Below are 14,844 nucleotides of genomic sequence, written 5' to 3'. Positions count from 1 at the left end.
CATTTATGCTTTTAGTCAGAGCACATGGGACAGACTGGATTAAAACACCAAAAAAGTACAGATGCATGTCTGTATATCTGGAATTACATTACTCTTGTTAACTGTTAATATATTATTAGTGGTTTCTGTCCTTTCATAATTCTCACTATTTTTGAGTAAGTATTTTTAGTGCTATCAAGAAGTCGATTGGTTGAATGCTCTCGTTCGACTAAGGAGTATTTTTCAGAGAATTGCAGGTGTTACATTCTTATGGCATATCACATGGTAGAAAAACATTAGGCAAAATGATCTGTGTTAAGTTGCTCTGTCAACTTTGAACTCGTTTTTAAATTTATTTCTGAGGTTGTGGTGGCCTGCGGCTAATTTCTATCTAAACACTAATCCAATTATAGATTTACAAATACTCAATTTATTCACTTGTCCCGTTCGGTCCTGAATGATTTATTTTGTTATAATGGTGAGGGCGCATACCGCAAGGTGCCTTGGCAGGCAAGATCTTTTTTAAAGCACATAATCTGAGCCAGAAATCTCTAATTTTCTTCCTTTTTTTTTCTCTTTCTCTCACTTGTCTCGTGCTTAGTGTTAACAATACTCATGTCTAAGTGGCACCAAGTGACACTGATCCCTCTCGCCTTGGCTGACCCCTATCCTCCCTTTCACCTCTCTGACATACTCCCACACTTTCATCACATCCTCCATTTGAAATGCGATTCGGTGGTTTACAGTTGTCAACACATTATCAAATATCAACTGCTTGGCTGTTACCAAAGCCAGCTGACACAGGCTCTTCACAGTCAGACGTAATTGAACTTGTGTCAGAGAAAAAAAAGAATGTTAACCCAACCCCCCACCCCCACCCCCACCCCATCATAGTATGGATGTTTTAATTTCCTCCAATATCCAACTCTTTATAGACACTAGTGCACACTTTGTCCTTTCTCTCCCAACCATTGCCTTCCGTTACATAACAGACAGTGTTATCAACCTGAAGGGGTTTAAAGGCTTAGGACATCATTAAGTGCAACACACACACACACTTACGTCTGTGCACACACACGCACACACACACGCACAAAATAACTATAACAGCAGCCATCTGACATCAAACCAAGTGAGGCTTGATACTACTAAATCCTTCTTACTGTGTAATTTGATAGCCCCTCTTTAAGCTTTGCCTTGACACATCTGTCAACTTAATGGTGATGCCATCAGATGTTCAGTTTTGTGATCATATGGCATGTGACAGCTTTGTGAATTGAGTATGGAATTTTTTTAATTTTATTTTCTATTCCAGCATATTGTCACGGTCAAAACTCTGTATGTCTATAGCTCAGGATAATGGGTCTTACCGTGTTACCTATATCAAAGACAGACAGTAAGTGTCCGTCTCATGGCGGTCACTCGCCTGAAAAGTGGGCAGCAAAAATTGAGCCGCAAATTGTTTAAGGCTGTAAAGAAGTTATATCTTCCGCAGCGTGTGGCTTCTGTGCTTTATAAAAAGTTCAGGATTAGCTTAATCTTGTTAAGTGATTAGTGCCCACTTCACATGCTCTTAGACGGACAGATTAATGGGTAGCCAAGACAAAGGAAGACAGCAGAGCACTAGGTCTAGTAAAGAGAATGGCCGGGGCAGAGCTTGGTCTTTTCCATTGTCTCTGCTGTTTGTGGGTCTGTGGCACATCTTTGGCTCTTTTTGGTCAACATCTAGCTCAGTCTGTCTAGAATAAACCCAGATTAGGGGGTCCATCCACTGCTAATGCTGTGGCTAATGCTCACCAACAGATTTTCATGCTTGGCAAATTTTCTAATTGTCTGTTTTATGATGATATTTCTTTTGTTGTTTTACAAACTGAAAAAAGGGTTAACCTGACACTGTATCTGTTGCCAACCCCCAAAAAAGAAGTAGTTGAATGATTTACAGTAAAAATAAAATCTAATTGCCCACTCACATCTACAGTTCAAGCCTCAGGGAAGTTTACCATAATGATGTTAGCTCCCTGCAGGTCTGTTGTCCCATATTCTCCCCGTGCTTTGCTGATCAATTGACCATCTCCACCTATGGTACCCTGGAGGTCAGTAAGGACATCACAAAGTAAATGAAACTGCTCACTCTAGCACCACCCGCGGCCTAAAATAGTAAACTGTTATTGATTCGAAATGATCTACTGCGCGCCTTTTGCTTTGGATGGCAAGTTTTGTCTCTGCTCGCTAAGCGCCCCCAAGCTCGCAAATATGCCTTTTGTGAACAAGAAGTCAGTTTCTTCATTGACTTTGTTTGTTTTTTTAGCTTAACCTTCCTTCCATATTACTCCTTTTTTCGGTGTGCGTGTGTGTGTCTCCATCCAACCTTCTCTCCTGCCACACTCCCTTAAACCCGTGGATGTGTTTTACTACTGCCTTTTGCTTCCCTTGCTTTCTTTGCTCCGCCCCCTTAGTGCGTACGTTCAAACATGTGTGTGTGTGTGTGTGTGTGTGTGTGTGTGTGTGTGTGTGTGTGTGTGTGTGTGTGTGTGTGTGTGTGTGTGTGTGTGTGTGTGTGTGTGTGTGTGTGTGTGTGTGTGTGTGTGTGTGTGTGTGTGTGTGTGTGTGTGTGTGTGTGTGTGAGATCAGAAGCTGTGGGAGGTTGAGAGAAGGGAGGTGTGTGTGTGTGTGTGGGGGGGGGGGCAGGGATCAGAAACTGTGGGAGGTTGAGGGAAGGGAGGTGTGTGTGTGTGTGGGGTGGGGCAGGGATCAGAAGCTGTGGGAGGTTGAGGGAAGGGAGGTGTGTGTGTATGTGTGTGTGCAGGTCTGTCGGTGGGAGGGTGAGGGTGCTCTGTGATGCATGGCTGATGTCGCTGACAGCGTCATCGCAGGCCACTTTTCACACGCACACGCACGCACGCACACAAACACTGTCACAGAAATAGCTGATCCTCACATTATCCACACAACACGGGCAGCGTTCCTGACTTCTGCACTTCACTAGCAGAATCTCTGTACTTTGGACCCCTAATACTGGAGTTCCCCAGGGACCAATAGTAGGACCCCCACCCTTCCACCCCCCTTTTCTGCCCCGCTCCCCACAATGGAGCACAGGGGAAGTACTCGACGGAAGGGTAAGTTTTTCTTTACTAAACTCCCTTAGTTGCCCTTTGCTAGCAGAGATTGTGTTTGGCCTAATGAAGTGCAACTTCACTGAGGATATAGTGTAATATTTACATTCTGATATGCAGCTTATTTTCTTTTTGTATACGGCAGTTTTATAGGGATAGTTGTTGTATTGATGGTCGTTCTGTAATGCACCTGCATTGGAGCAAAATAGATGAATTGCTCCATCAAAGAAAAATCTGTCTGTACTACATTAAGAGTGACTTGTGTAAGTGATGGAGCATTAATCAGCAAATAGCTGTTAGAGATGAGTCAGACGTCCTGATGAACTAATGATCATAGCCATCACACTACCTCGGCCAATCACAGAAGAGAAATCCCTCCTAAAGAATAAATGCACTGATGGTGCTCTCCTGTAGTTAGATGCATTGCTTATAATAAGTGTATATGAATGAAGAAAAATTACTTTTTTAGCCTCCTGCATCTTAAAAAACATTTTTTTGACATTAATTTCAAGCATAGGAATTTGTTTTTAGTTGCAATATCTATACTCACTTTCTCCTCCAGCTCTATCTTGCACATTTTTCCTCGCTTTTCTTTTTGCTTGGTACAACGAGCCACGGTCTAACCCTGGCAGTGTTAGGCAGCTTACACCGACTCGTCACAGTGTGCTGCTTAGTGGTTATAAATAGGATGCGTGGTCATTTATTACCACAGTGACCAGAGAGGCTGAGCCTGACCATTAGCACATCCTGAATGTACCTGGTCCCACTGGTCAACTTGATGTTGAAGTTGATGAAGTCTGATTTTAGCCCCAAGCCTCTCCACCGACTCTTTAGCCACATCACACGATCACAAGCACGAAACACTGAGAAGAGCTCAGACGAGAAGTGTTGGCAAAAGAGGGGTCGCGTTCATCTTTCACTAATGAAAAATGAATAGTTACTGTCCTGACCCATCTTCTACTGTGCAGTGTGCTGTGACAGAATCAAGGAATCCCTCCCCCTTATGTAACATCTCTGACTGTAATGTAGAAGAATGCTCCCCAAATCTGGTGGTGAAGTAGTTTTGCATATGCCGGAGTCAGGATATTGAAACTGCCAAAAAAGTCAATTGTAATGATGATGAATTGTTTATATTTATACACCTATGTTTACTGATCTTAATTTTAGGCAGTGACAAGTTGATTTATATAGTGTAATTGATATGGAAGGTATGATACCAGTATGAAAATGCTTTGTAAAATTATTAGCAGTATTGTAAAAATATAAGCAACACAACAACAAGAATGGCCCTTAAATCTGAGGCTGCTACTAAAACTTTACTAGTAACACAACTGAAGAAGTGGGCGGTCAGTTAAAAAATTTTTCAGGGTCACCTAATGTGCTATAGCGCTATCCTCGCCATCTGCAAAAGTGGCACGCGCTCGCACACACACACGACTCTCACCATTAAAACACCTGCATTCATTAATCAAAATTACAAAAGAGGTTTTACCCCTCTCTCTTTCTCCCTTTTTAGTTTTCCCAGATCGGTGGATTCGGTTTTAATTCCGTGTTCAGTCTGAATGCAACCCATTATATTTATCGTCACCAATTAACAAATCAGGGCGGCCTTGCTATAAGGCTGACTATCACGAAACAGTAATTTGCAGCATTCAAATCTGACTGTCAAAGAGCTACTGAATGAGGTCTTTTATAGGTCAGATATGGTCAATTTAAAGACTCAAATGCTCTTTATGGTTTTTAAATGCAGTTATTGGTCTTCAGCATCTATTTGGAGTAATATCAGTTTCATTTCCAGTTGGTTTTTGCTGGGCAGGTCCGGTACATTTAATTTATCCGAGCTTGTTTGCTGAAGATGGATGTCTGCTGCAGCTGGAAATGGGTTTTATGAGAGTGGCGAGAGTAAAAACGGCACTAAATTAGTAACACTGCTCAGTTTTCCGTTTGCAGCGGAAAAGGATCAGGTTCGATCTTGTCTCAAGTAATTTGAAGTAAACAATATCAAATATTAGATATATGTAGTCAATAAGAGCACTTAGTCAGGGTGTATATTTGATTTTATACAGCATTGTTGGTTGGGACCATTTTCTTTTTTTGTTTGTTCTAAATAACTGCAAGCATGTCGTACCACTTGACGTGAGCTACTGAGCCCTGAATAAACATACTGCGACGTCTTTCAAAAATGTTTAACTTCAATACCAGATTTCATTTCTTCAGGTGCAAAACATGACGTTAGGCTTTGATGGACCAGGTCTTGCTCGTTGGATTGGCTGTACTGACCACAGTGATGTCAAGTCTGGTGGTACTTACAGTTCATGCAAATTAAGAAGGGGAAGTGTTGAGAAGAGAGCAAACACAGTAAAGGAGATGCAGTGTAACTCTGCATGCACTCTTTCACTGCCAAACCTTTAAATAGAGCACATACAAACCTCATTGTACCAAGTAGAAAGAAGAAGAGAAAAAAAATCTGCTTTTCAGTGCAGGTGTAGGTGCCCTTGCTCACTCTGGACCATTTAAGTCCACAGAACGTTGGTCGCTAAAAAGTCAGCTTCACTGCTTCATATTGTTTTAGGTTTTATGAGTTTCAACCTCTGCAGTTGTTTTATTACCGACAGAAGCTGCACTTCATTGCTGCTCCAGTTTTCACATGCCTCTATTATGAATAGATTCCACATCAGGGTATAGACATTATAGTGCACGTATAACATAATCACAGGATAAGTCTGATGAGATCAAGTTCAATTTAGCTGGAGATATTATTGGTGTTTTAGGACCGGACATGTTTCGCCTTCATTATCATTTTCTTCAGATCACACACATACACGCCATCGTCACTGTTACTCTCTTCCTCCCAATTTCTCCTGTAAGACCAGGTGCATATGTTGCTAATATATATATATATATATTCATTTGCTTCTTGAGAAAACGTCTGAATGTGCACCTTCAGTGGTCCTGGGCTGACACGAGAACTGCTGATGTTGGGGCTTTGGGGTAAAAACGTCAAAGAGCAGACTGCCGTCTTTGCACAATGTACCTGGTCAGTCGTCACGCTGGGTTTCTCAGGGGAGGACCAAGCTGAACAGGGTTGCAGACATTATTTGAGTCAAACATGATCTAAACCTTTTCTCCCCACAATGAAAAGAGGGATAGCTCATTGCCTTTTGATAACCTAAACCAGAGTTCTGATCATTCCCTTCTTTATTTGGTAATGCTGCAGCAATTACCAATGTTCCGAATGACTAATTTCCCTGTCAACTAAGCGGAAATTTTAATTTAGACTAGTTGACAAGTCTAAAAGTCGCCAGGAGCGAGAGGCTTCATCTTGCATTTTAAAATTAAATCGTTTACCATTATTGTACATCAATACAATATTGATAATTAGTTTAACTGATCAGTATTTCTGGTGCTGACTTGCCAGGTTAGTAGTATTGTATCATTTCATCAATTAATAGTGCACGACCCTAGTAGCAATATCAATAATATAAGTGCGTGAATGTGTTGTTGACTTGAAGGTCAGTCTTCCTATGCCAGACAGTCTTCCTCTCTGTGGTGAAATAATATCGCTCAGATGTTTTAACTACAACCCAACTGGATCTGATTTTGTTTGGATATAAACATGGATTTCCAGGAAGCATGTGTAATGTGCTCAGAGGGCAACATCTGTTAACTAGGCCAGGGTCTTGTCACTGCTACTGTACATAAATCTGGACCACGTCCCTCAGGACCGCTCGCTACAGCACACCGAAGGACACTCACTGAGATTTACACACTGACAGTCAGGATTACAAGTGGACGGACTGACTGCCTTTTCTTTAGTGCGATTTACAACAACATCTCCTGCGGTAACTTCAGTATTTGGTTACGATGGAAGGATATGTGGCAGCTGGCACCTTTTTCGTAGTGGTCACTGGAGCATTTAATGAAATGGAGGTGGGATAAAATGTTGTTGACACAAAACAACCTTTTTAGATCACAGCTGTTTATGAAGCTGAGTGTGTTACAGTTGGGTAATTTTTTTTTTGTACAATTTAACAAGATCATCATCCTGGAGAGACGTAGAGTCATTCTTGGCTGTTTTCTCCCTGGTTCATTGTGGCACTGGCCATCGGGACATGTTGCTAGCCTAGCAACATATTAAGGCTACCAAAAAAACCATAGTGCAATGCTCTGTAAAAGAGAATATAGTTGCACTGTTACTTTTCCCATTCAAAACAGTCTGTTTTCATGAATGAACACAATTGTCTGTCTAGTCCTGAAATATAAGATACGCCCCATTTTTAAACATGAGCTTAAAAGATTATTAATAAAAGAAATACTGTCTTAAATTAAGGTTAAATACAGTATAGTTTATCTACAAAACATCAGATAACTCAGAGGCTAATTGTTTTAATTCTACTGTTCATTCACTTCAGGCGCTGCATTTAAGCTTCGTCATCTTAGGTAAAAACTGTCACTAAATATAGTTTTAACTGTATTGTTGGACGTTTTGTAGCAGCTTTAATGTACTCATCCCACTTTCTAGTACAATGGTGATCACTTCCTGTTTGACGTCAAAAGCACCTTACACATGGGCACATTCTAAAAGCGGACACTTCCCGGATTTGGAAACGGTATTGACAGTTTTAGCCTGCCAACTGCGCACAAAGAGGATTTACCTAGTGTCATTTAAGACAATGATTATCTGTGGTAGCGCAGCATCGCCAGAGCTAGGCAACGGCTGACAGGTCGACTCTGCCTGGGCTGCGTCCTCACGGCGCAGAATAGTCATCATCTTAAATTCATTCCCTGCTATCACAGCTTATTGAAACACTCTGGCCTGACCTAATGCAGTATGTTCTGCCATCCCACTCCACTCAGACTCAGAGCCTTGCACTACAAGGACATAATGACTTTCCCTGTGATTACCAGTGGGCTAAGCCACGCCGCAAGCCTCTTATTCCCCCTGCAGCTGGATCAAGCATCAAAAGTTACCCGTGAAATCCCCGCTGCAGTCAGAGTTCACCGTCAGCAGCTCCACTGATGGAGGCAGACGTCCAGGCAGAGAGCCATGGCTGTAATTGACACAGTTGTGCAAATCTTGTACCATGACTCATGGTGAATTAAAGTGGCGGTTTAAGTCTTAAAATTATTTGTCCGTATAAAAGGCATGAACATAATGCAATGTCAGGTTCAGCCTTTTTGTGAGTAGAGCAGGTTATTGTCTGAAGAATTCCGGCAAGCGAGCGGACGTGTTGATGTTTCTATCCTTCCTCCTGCACGCTCTAACCTGGTGATACCCCTCGCATAAACCTGACTGAGTATTTCAAGTAGGTGATAGTCACGCGAACAGTCTCCGGTTGCGAGCTGCATTTGTGAAAGGGAAACTCTGGACAATGAGCGGATCTGAATTCTCCTGACGGTGTCCGGAATTTCAATCATGCTGCGAGATTTAGTTGGTTAATTCATTAGTTGGTTGACAGAAAATCAATCAACAACCATTTTGATAATCGGTTATTTGCATTTAATGTTCTTTCTTCTTTTTCAAGCACATTTGCCGTATTTTTCTCAGTTTCTCAGACAATTTGGTTTAAGCGACATTCTTCGAACAACTAAAAGCAGAACCTCCTCGAATAATTTTTCAAAATTTAAAGTAAGCCTGAAAATATAATGTAAATAAGTATGGGAATTTATCAAGTTTACTAGTGATCGAGTATTTTTGCCCTTTTGTCTGACGATGATCAAACTATTATGAAGTGAAGCTGAAGTGATGTCAGACTGTTTCTGCTGCTGAAGCAGAGGAGAGAAGTTAATGTGTGATGTCGTCAATTACACTGAGCTGATCATTCATGATCATAAGAAATATCAGTGTGTGTGTATCATTGTTTTCTTCAAACTCTTTATATAAGGATTTGTAGAATGATGATGCTTGGTTTTCCAGTGATCTGATTGGGTAGTAGTTGGACTTGTGACTGGCTTTGATCTCTCATCTTGAACTTGTGTGGTGATCTACTCTGGTAAGAAGAGAACCAGCTTCATGGGACTGAAAACCCAGAGTTAGTCCTGAAGTTACAGTACCTCGACAGTCGCAAATCCTGCTTGGTAGTACAGGCCCCAGGTCTTTAATTTTGAAAGCATTATTCCTTCATTTCACATTCAGATTTCGTCAAAACCTCTCTCTCTCAAATGGACACTAGTCGAGGTTTTCCTCCTGACAGCCCACCTGACAGCCCACCTGACAGCTCACCTGATAACTCACCTAAAAGCTCACCAGGTGGCGCAGTTCTCTAAAGGCATTTCACGTATTTACTGTAAACTGTAACTGCTCTATCTGAGTCAGGATAACTGACCACATATTGCATCTTGTCTACATTTTTTTTGTAGGATCTGTAGTTATGTAACATGAAAAAAAACTTAGTCTCACAACTTACAGTCTCACAAGTCTAACAAACTCAAAAGTTACATTGAGTTCTATGTTCATATGTAACATTTTCTTCTACACAGTCTCAACACACCCAGAGAAACCATAAGCAGCTAAAGGTCTATGTTATTTAAAATCTCGCTGTTGCATGAACTGAGATTGAAATATTTGTGATGCAATAAATACTTTTTTATAAATAAGGATTATCCTGAGCTTTTAACAGTAACCCACTGAAACTGAGAACTAGTGAAGGACAGACAGATGTTCATTTCTTAGGCTGATCATCTTTGGTTTTACATGGCTGTAAATAAAATGTTCTGCCTGTGTGTGTGTGTGTGTGTGTGTGTGTGTGTGTGTGTGTGTGTGTGTGTGTGTGTGTGTGTGTGTGTGTGTGTGTGTGTGTGTGTGTGTGTGTGTGTGTGTGTGTGTGTGTGTGTGTGTGTGTGTGTGTGTGTGTGTGTGTGTGTGTGTGTGTGTGTGTGTGTGTGTGTGTGTGTGTGTGTGTGTGTGTGTGTGTGTGACAATGCAGAAGATTGACCAACATGCTTTTTTAGGTTATCGTTTTAAAGACTTACCACAATTTATCATTCTACAGCGAAGCATTGGCCAATGTCATACCTGACATTCTTTTGGTTTGGGGAATCATAACGGGGTCATTTCGCAAAAATGAGCAAGAGCAGAACTGAAGCAGCCTGAGCGCGAGCAGAATGATTCATGTGGCAGCGCAGGACTTTTGTGTAGCAACAGTTTATCTGATTGCAGACAAACAGTTTTGAGCAGGACCAGAGCAGATTTTCCCTGGAACAAGGGCTGATTGAGAGAGAGATTAGAGTTTTTGAGGAAAAACACTGAAAGTCATAGCTCTAAGACAACAGCAGCCTGAAAGTTATTTTATTTTTAACTTATTTTGTGTCTGCAGAAAATCTGGTAAATTTGATTAATGGGAATATTGAGATGAAAATGAATCATCCATCTGCTTAGAATGGATTTTTTTTTTTCCTTTGCACTTTGACTTGTGAATTATCTTTCGACGTATTTAAATAGAAGCTCAAAACACACCAATATTTCAGAAAATGATGTACCATACTGTTGATTGCTGCATTTTGGGAATCACAGCCCCTGCAATCTTAACTTGTCTTTCTCATTCAAAGCACTCGCTCGGTGCATTGTTGTGTTTAGGTTGCCGGCCCCCGGCAGCAAGGACACAAAGCTGTTCACAGTTTGGTGATAGAATGTCGCCTCTGAAGACGGCTCGGTTGCTAGTGTATGACATGTATTGACTGTGTGGCTTCTGTTGTGGTCGTCAAAGAGGAGACGCAGAGAAAGTCATAACAGAACGTGTTTGGCTGAGATGACTTGAGTGATGCAGTACCTATTGTCCTTTCTCTCGTGGGGTCAGGAGACAAAAAGGAGAAGCAGTTGTATTCTGTGCATGAGTGTAAATCCTTCAAAGATGAGGGAAAATGAAAATGAGCTCTGCATCTTAAAACACAACGTTTGCTTTGCCAAAAAATTAAGAGCAAAGTGACATCTTTCAAGCTGTTTGATTTTATTGTGAAAATGTGTAGTTGCTAAGTTTGGATGAATAGAAATGTTGTCGTCTCAGTGTCACATTGTGTTGAAATAATCTGCTGGTTTTTAATCGTACAGTTGTTTTTTCTCATGTTTCTATTTGCCTCTATTTTATTTACATAGAAAGTTTTTATTATATTGTTTTATATTTGTCAATTCATTCTTAGCAGGGATTACCTGGGCACACAACACACACACATGACTAAGTATTATGATGTTCATCATCAAAATCATTGGATCAATTCTAAAACTGTTATCGTGACATCTCTAGCACAAATCTTCTTGGTCTTTGTTTTGGAAAACAAAGGACCTGCGAACATGAGATCAGAAGTATTCTTTAAAGAATGACGTTGTTGGAGTGTGTTTTTTTTCCCCCCGCCAGCATGGTTACATGACACGATGCACTCAAACAATATTTCTCCCAAAGCAACCAATTGTGATTGTGGTTCCACAGGTGATGGCGTTCCAAAGGAAAACAGCCCCTTTATCAACAACACAGAGATTGACAAGGGCAACAGCTATGATGGCACCAACATGGCTCTGTTTGAGGTAACTGTCCCACACTTTTCATCACCTTCAACTTGATATAATCCATATACCCAGGTCGTGGGTAACTAAATACAAAGTTCACAAGCAGATGGGAGGCACCAATTTTCTATTAGCTCGAAAATGCCTCAATTAAATTTGCCGTGAAATCCAGTGCATTCCAGTTCGTTCAGCTGGCCCTTGGCAGACCTTGCTACTTGGCGGTCACTGGCCCTTGAACAGAATCAATCAGGCACTGCAGCATCTGGTTTCCCCATGCTCATGCTATTCTAAGATGCTTTGAACAGAACAGAAACTAAATATTAATTTTTTTATTTTAATCCTCGAAAGTTTTGCCCTCTAAGAATTTCTTGAGATGGTCTACACATTTTGTTCCTGTAAAATGGGACTGAAGGAAGAAGAAGTCAAACCATGAGTTGGGGGAAAAAAATTCAGATGTCTAATGCTACCATTGTTCAGCATTGTTAAATATGATATATCTGTATTGCAGGAGGAAATGGACAGCAACCCCATGGTGTCATCGCTCCTCAACAAACTGGCAAACTACACCAACCTCACCCAGGGGGCCCAGGAGCACGAGGAGGCGGATGAGGATGAGGGGGCCAAGAAGAAGGCTGTTAAGGTACAGCAGAGAGCCTTGTTTTCATAAGATGTGTGTGAATCACAGCTTTACTCTGTTACTCTCACTGTTGCTGTTTTAGACCTGCTGAAGTATCACTTCATAACAGGGTCTATGAGCAATCAACTCCCGCTGTTTGTTTTATTTTTTAAATCTGTCTGGGGTTATGCAAAATGTATTTTCTTCTCCATAGCATGGAACATAATCCTTGCTCACATTCTATGCTTGCTGTGAAACTGTTGGGGGGGGGGAGAAGGTCAAACCATTGTAGATACAGCGATATCAAAATTCAAATATGTGTTGTTTTTGTTTTTTTTACTCTTTGCTGTGTCATTGTTCTACCCGGGTCACAGGAAGCATAAATATTCATTCAGTCTCTTTCTCACAGAAACAGATTCCGTTTTGCAAGTTAAAACTTAGCCAGAGAAATCTACTCTGAGCCTGTATTGCTGTTTTAACCCTGTTGTGGTTGAAAGTGGAAACTGAGTAGTTTCTCATGTATGTATTTTTTTTTACTGTATAACCCCTTGACCCTGTTGGTTGGGCCAGAGGACAGGGTAAAAGTTCATAACAGATGAATTATGAAATATAACACTGGGAGTCAGGCATCTACAATTTCCTATTAAGTCAACACAAGCTTTTGTGTCGCCCTTCTGTCCTGTTTTCTCCTCGAGGAACTTTGGGTACTCTCATGTTTCAGTTTTCTCAGAAAAAGGGAAATTCAAAGTAGCCACAGTGCTGCCATGCGGCATGTAGATGCTTCTGTAACCACAGCTTCAGTCCCATGTCAGTTGCGCCATCCTCATCCTGTCCCCTAAATGGAGAAAAAGACTCTGGGGTACCTCCCATTGGCTTGCAGGGACATCATGTTAAAGAAATAAGGGGGTGAAGCTGACACCATTGTCGCCCCTCTTTGTCCGGACCGGTGGGACTAGTGTTGAACATTTGGAGAAAAGTGGCTAAAAAGGTAGCTGCTCGTCAATCCTGAGCTGAGCGATTTGTCGTCTTTGTTTTCTTCTTTTTTCATTATTATATTCCTGTTGCCTGTTCCTCTCTACATGCTGATGCGGAACTACAGTTTTGTGCGAGGGGAAGCTATCTGGAAGGGATCGAAGGATTTTCAAAAAAAATTGTTACTGGTTTTATAAAATGATGTCACTGAGCTGTAAGTCTTACAACTGCTTTTGAGGTTTTGAAGAATGTTCTTCAGATTTTTAATAGCAGCAGCTTCTGCTTTGCAAACGGAGCATTTCTCTGTGCATGTATGCTAATATCCTATCGAGGAGATTTATAGGATTTGTTGACACAATTTTTCTTGGTTCCCCTTTTGTTTCCCGACCTGCACACTTGAACACACATTTTGATAGTCCTTTCTTTCCCCATCTCATCCCCTCCCCTTTCCGCCCCTGTCCCACTTCTATAGAGCCCACAGATGGGGACCTTCATGGGTGTCTACCTCCCCTGCCTCCAGAACATTCTGGGGGTCATCCTGTTTCTGCGCCTTACCTGGATCGTCGGCACCGCCGGCATCTTGGAGTCCCTGGCTATCGTCGTCTTGTGCTGCTCTTGTGTGAGTACTCATTCGTTGTGACCTACATGACTCACCTCTTAACTTTGATTCTCTTTGATTCATCTTAGCTTTAACTTGGAAATAAATGGAATGAAACATGTTTGCGCGTCCTTTAATATTCCACATGAAAACAGAGTTTACGTTTTGTGAAAGGAGCTGGTCTGACTTCATGTGGATATTATTTGCCCTTTATTAAGGGATTTAGAGTTTAAGTCATTAGAGCACTGACGTGCAAGGTTATGCAAGAGTGCACTTAATGTATATACCCCAGCTCTTTAGTGCATTATGAATACATCAGCGCAGCAGAGGGAATACGTCTGTGTGCTTGAGGATGTTTGCTGACACTGGGGGCAGAGGCGGCTTCAACTTTTAATGGCAGACGGACGCAAATGTTGGATTGGCAGCAGGAATGAATGACCGCCAAGTTGACTCAGTGGTCACTGATCCCTCCTATATTTAGCCGCTGTGACTCTCCATTTCCTATACACCCCGAGCCTCTAATGGCACCTGGCAGCTTTGACGTGTAATCTGTCCATCCGCAAAGTGTCAGAAGCATAGGGACATGCACACCCACTTGGGGGCTGTATTCGTCAAATCCCACGGTAGACAATGGATTACTTCAGCTTAATCAGGGAAAGTACAAACTATCTCAGATGAATGCATTTTGCCCTCGTAATGAAACGCTGCAGCCAAGTCTGATAGTGACCTCATTTCAGATAGTACAAAATCAAGAATCAAACTGAAAACGTATTTTCTACTGAACGAATCCCGGACATTTAATCACATTTTTATTTATTCGATTACCAAAGAAGAAAAAATGTAACCCAGTGTACTGTATGTGTAATGCCATGACATAATACCAGATTTCATAGCTGCATGAACGGTTTGCCTCGAAAGATGGAAACTCCATTTCATTACAGTGTAGTAGTAATGCATTAGCAGGGTTTACCCGCCACTGCATCACTGCTCTTACATAATGAGAGAGCCAAGCTCTGTCCAACAGATTAATGTTCATTTTCTCTGCTTAGGCCACATCTGACTTCGGCCA

General features: G+C 41.5%; 1 protein-coding gene across 7 annotated transcripts in view; it reads left to right on the top strand.

The window, feature by feature from the left end:
* The window catches only part of slc12a7b (solute carrier family 12 member 7b), a 49,880-nt gene that overhangs the window by 18,167 nt on the left and 16,869 nt on the right, over window positions 1-14,844 (top strand). For 5 of the 7 annotated variants that reach the window (XM_035619021.2, XM_035619024.2, XM_035619019.2 and 2 more), the window contains exons 2-4: window positions 11,516-11,610; window positions 12,098-12,229; window positions 13,650-13,796. In XM_035619021.2, coding sequence (XP_035474914.2) covers window positions 11,516-11,610; window positions 12,098-12,229; window positions 13,650-13,796 — 374 coding nt within the window. Of the gene's footprint in view, window positions 1-2,953; window positions 3,096-9,121; window positions 9,343-11,515; window positions 11,611-12,097; window positions 12,230-13,649; window positions 13,797-14,844 lie in introns of those variants that run through there. The other 2 variants (XM_035619026.2, XM_035619025.2) reach the window with 2 other exon arrangements.

This window comes from Scophthalmus maximus, chromosome 21 (assembly GCF_022379125.1).
Source record: "Scophthalmus maximus strain ysfricsl-2021 chromosome 21, ASM2237912v1, whole genome shotgun sequence".
NCBI lineage: Eukaryota > Metazoa > Chordata > Actinopteri > Pleuronectiformes > Scophthalmidae > Scophthalmus > Scophthalmus maximus.
This window is presented reverse-complemented; position numbering and strand designations above follow the sequence as displayed.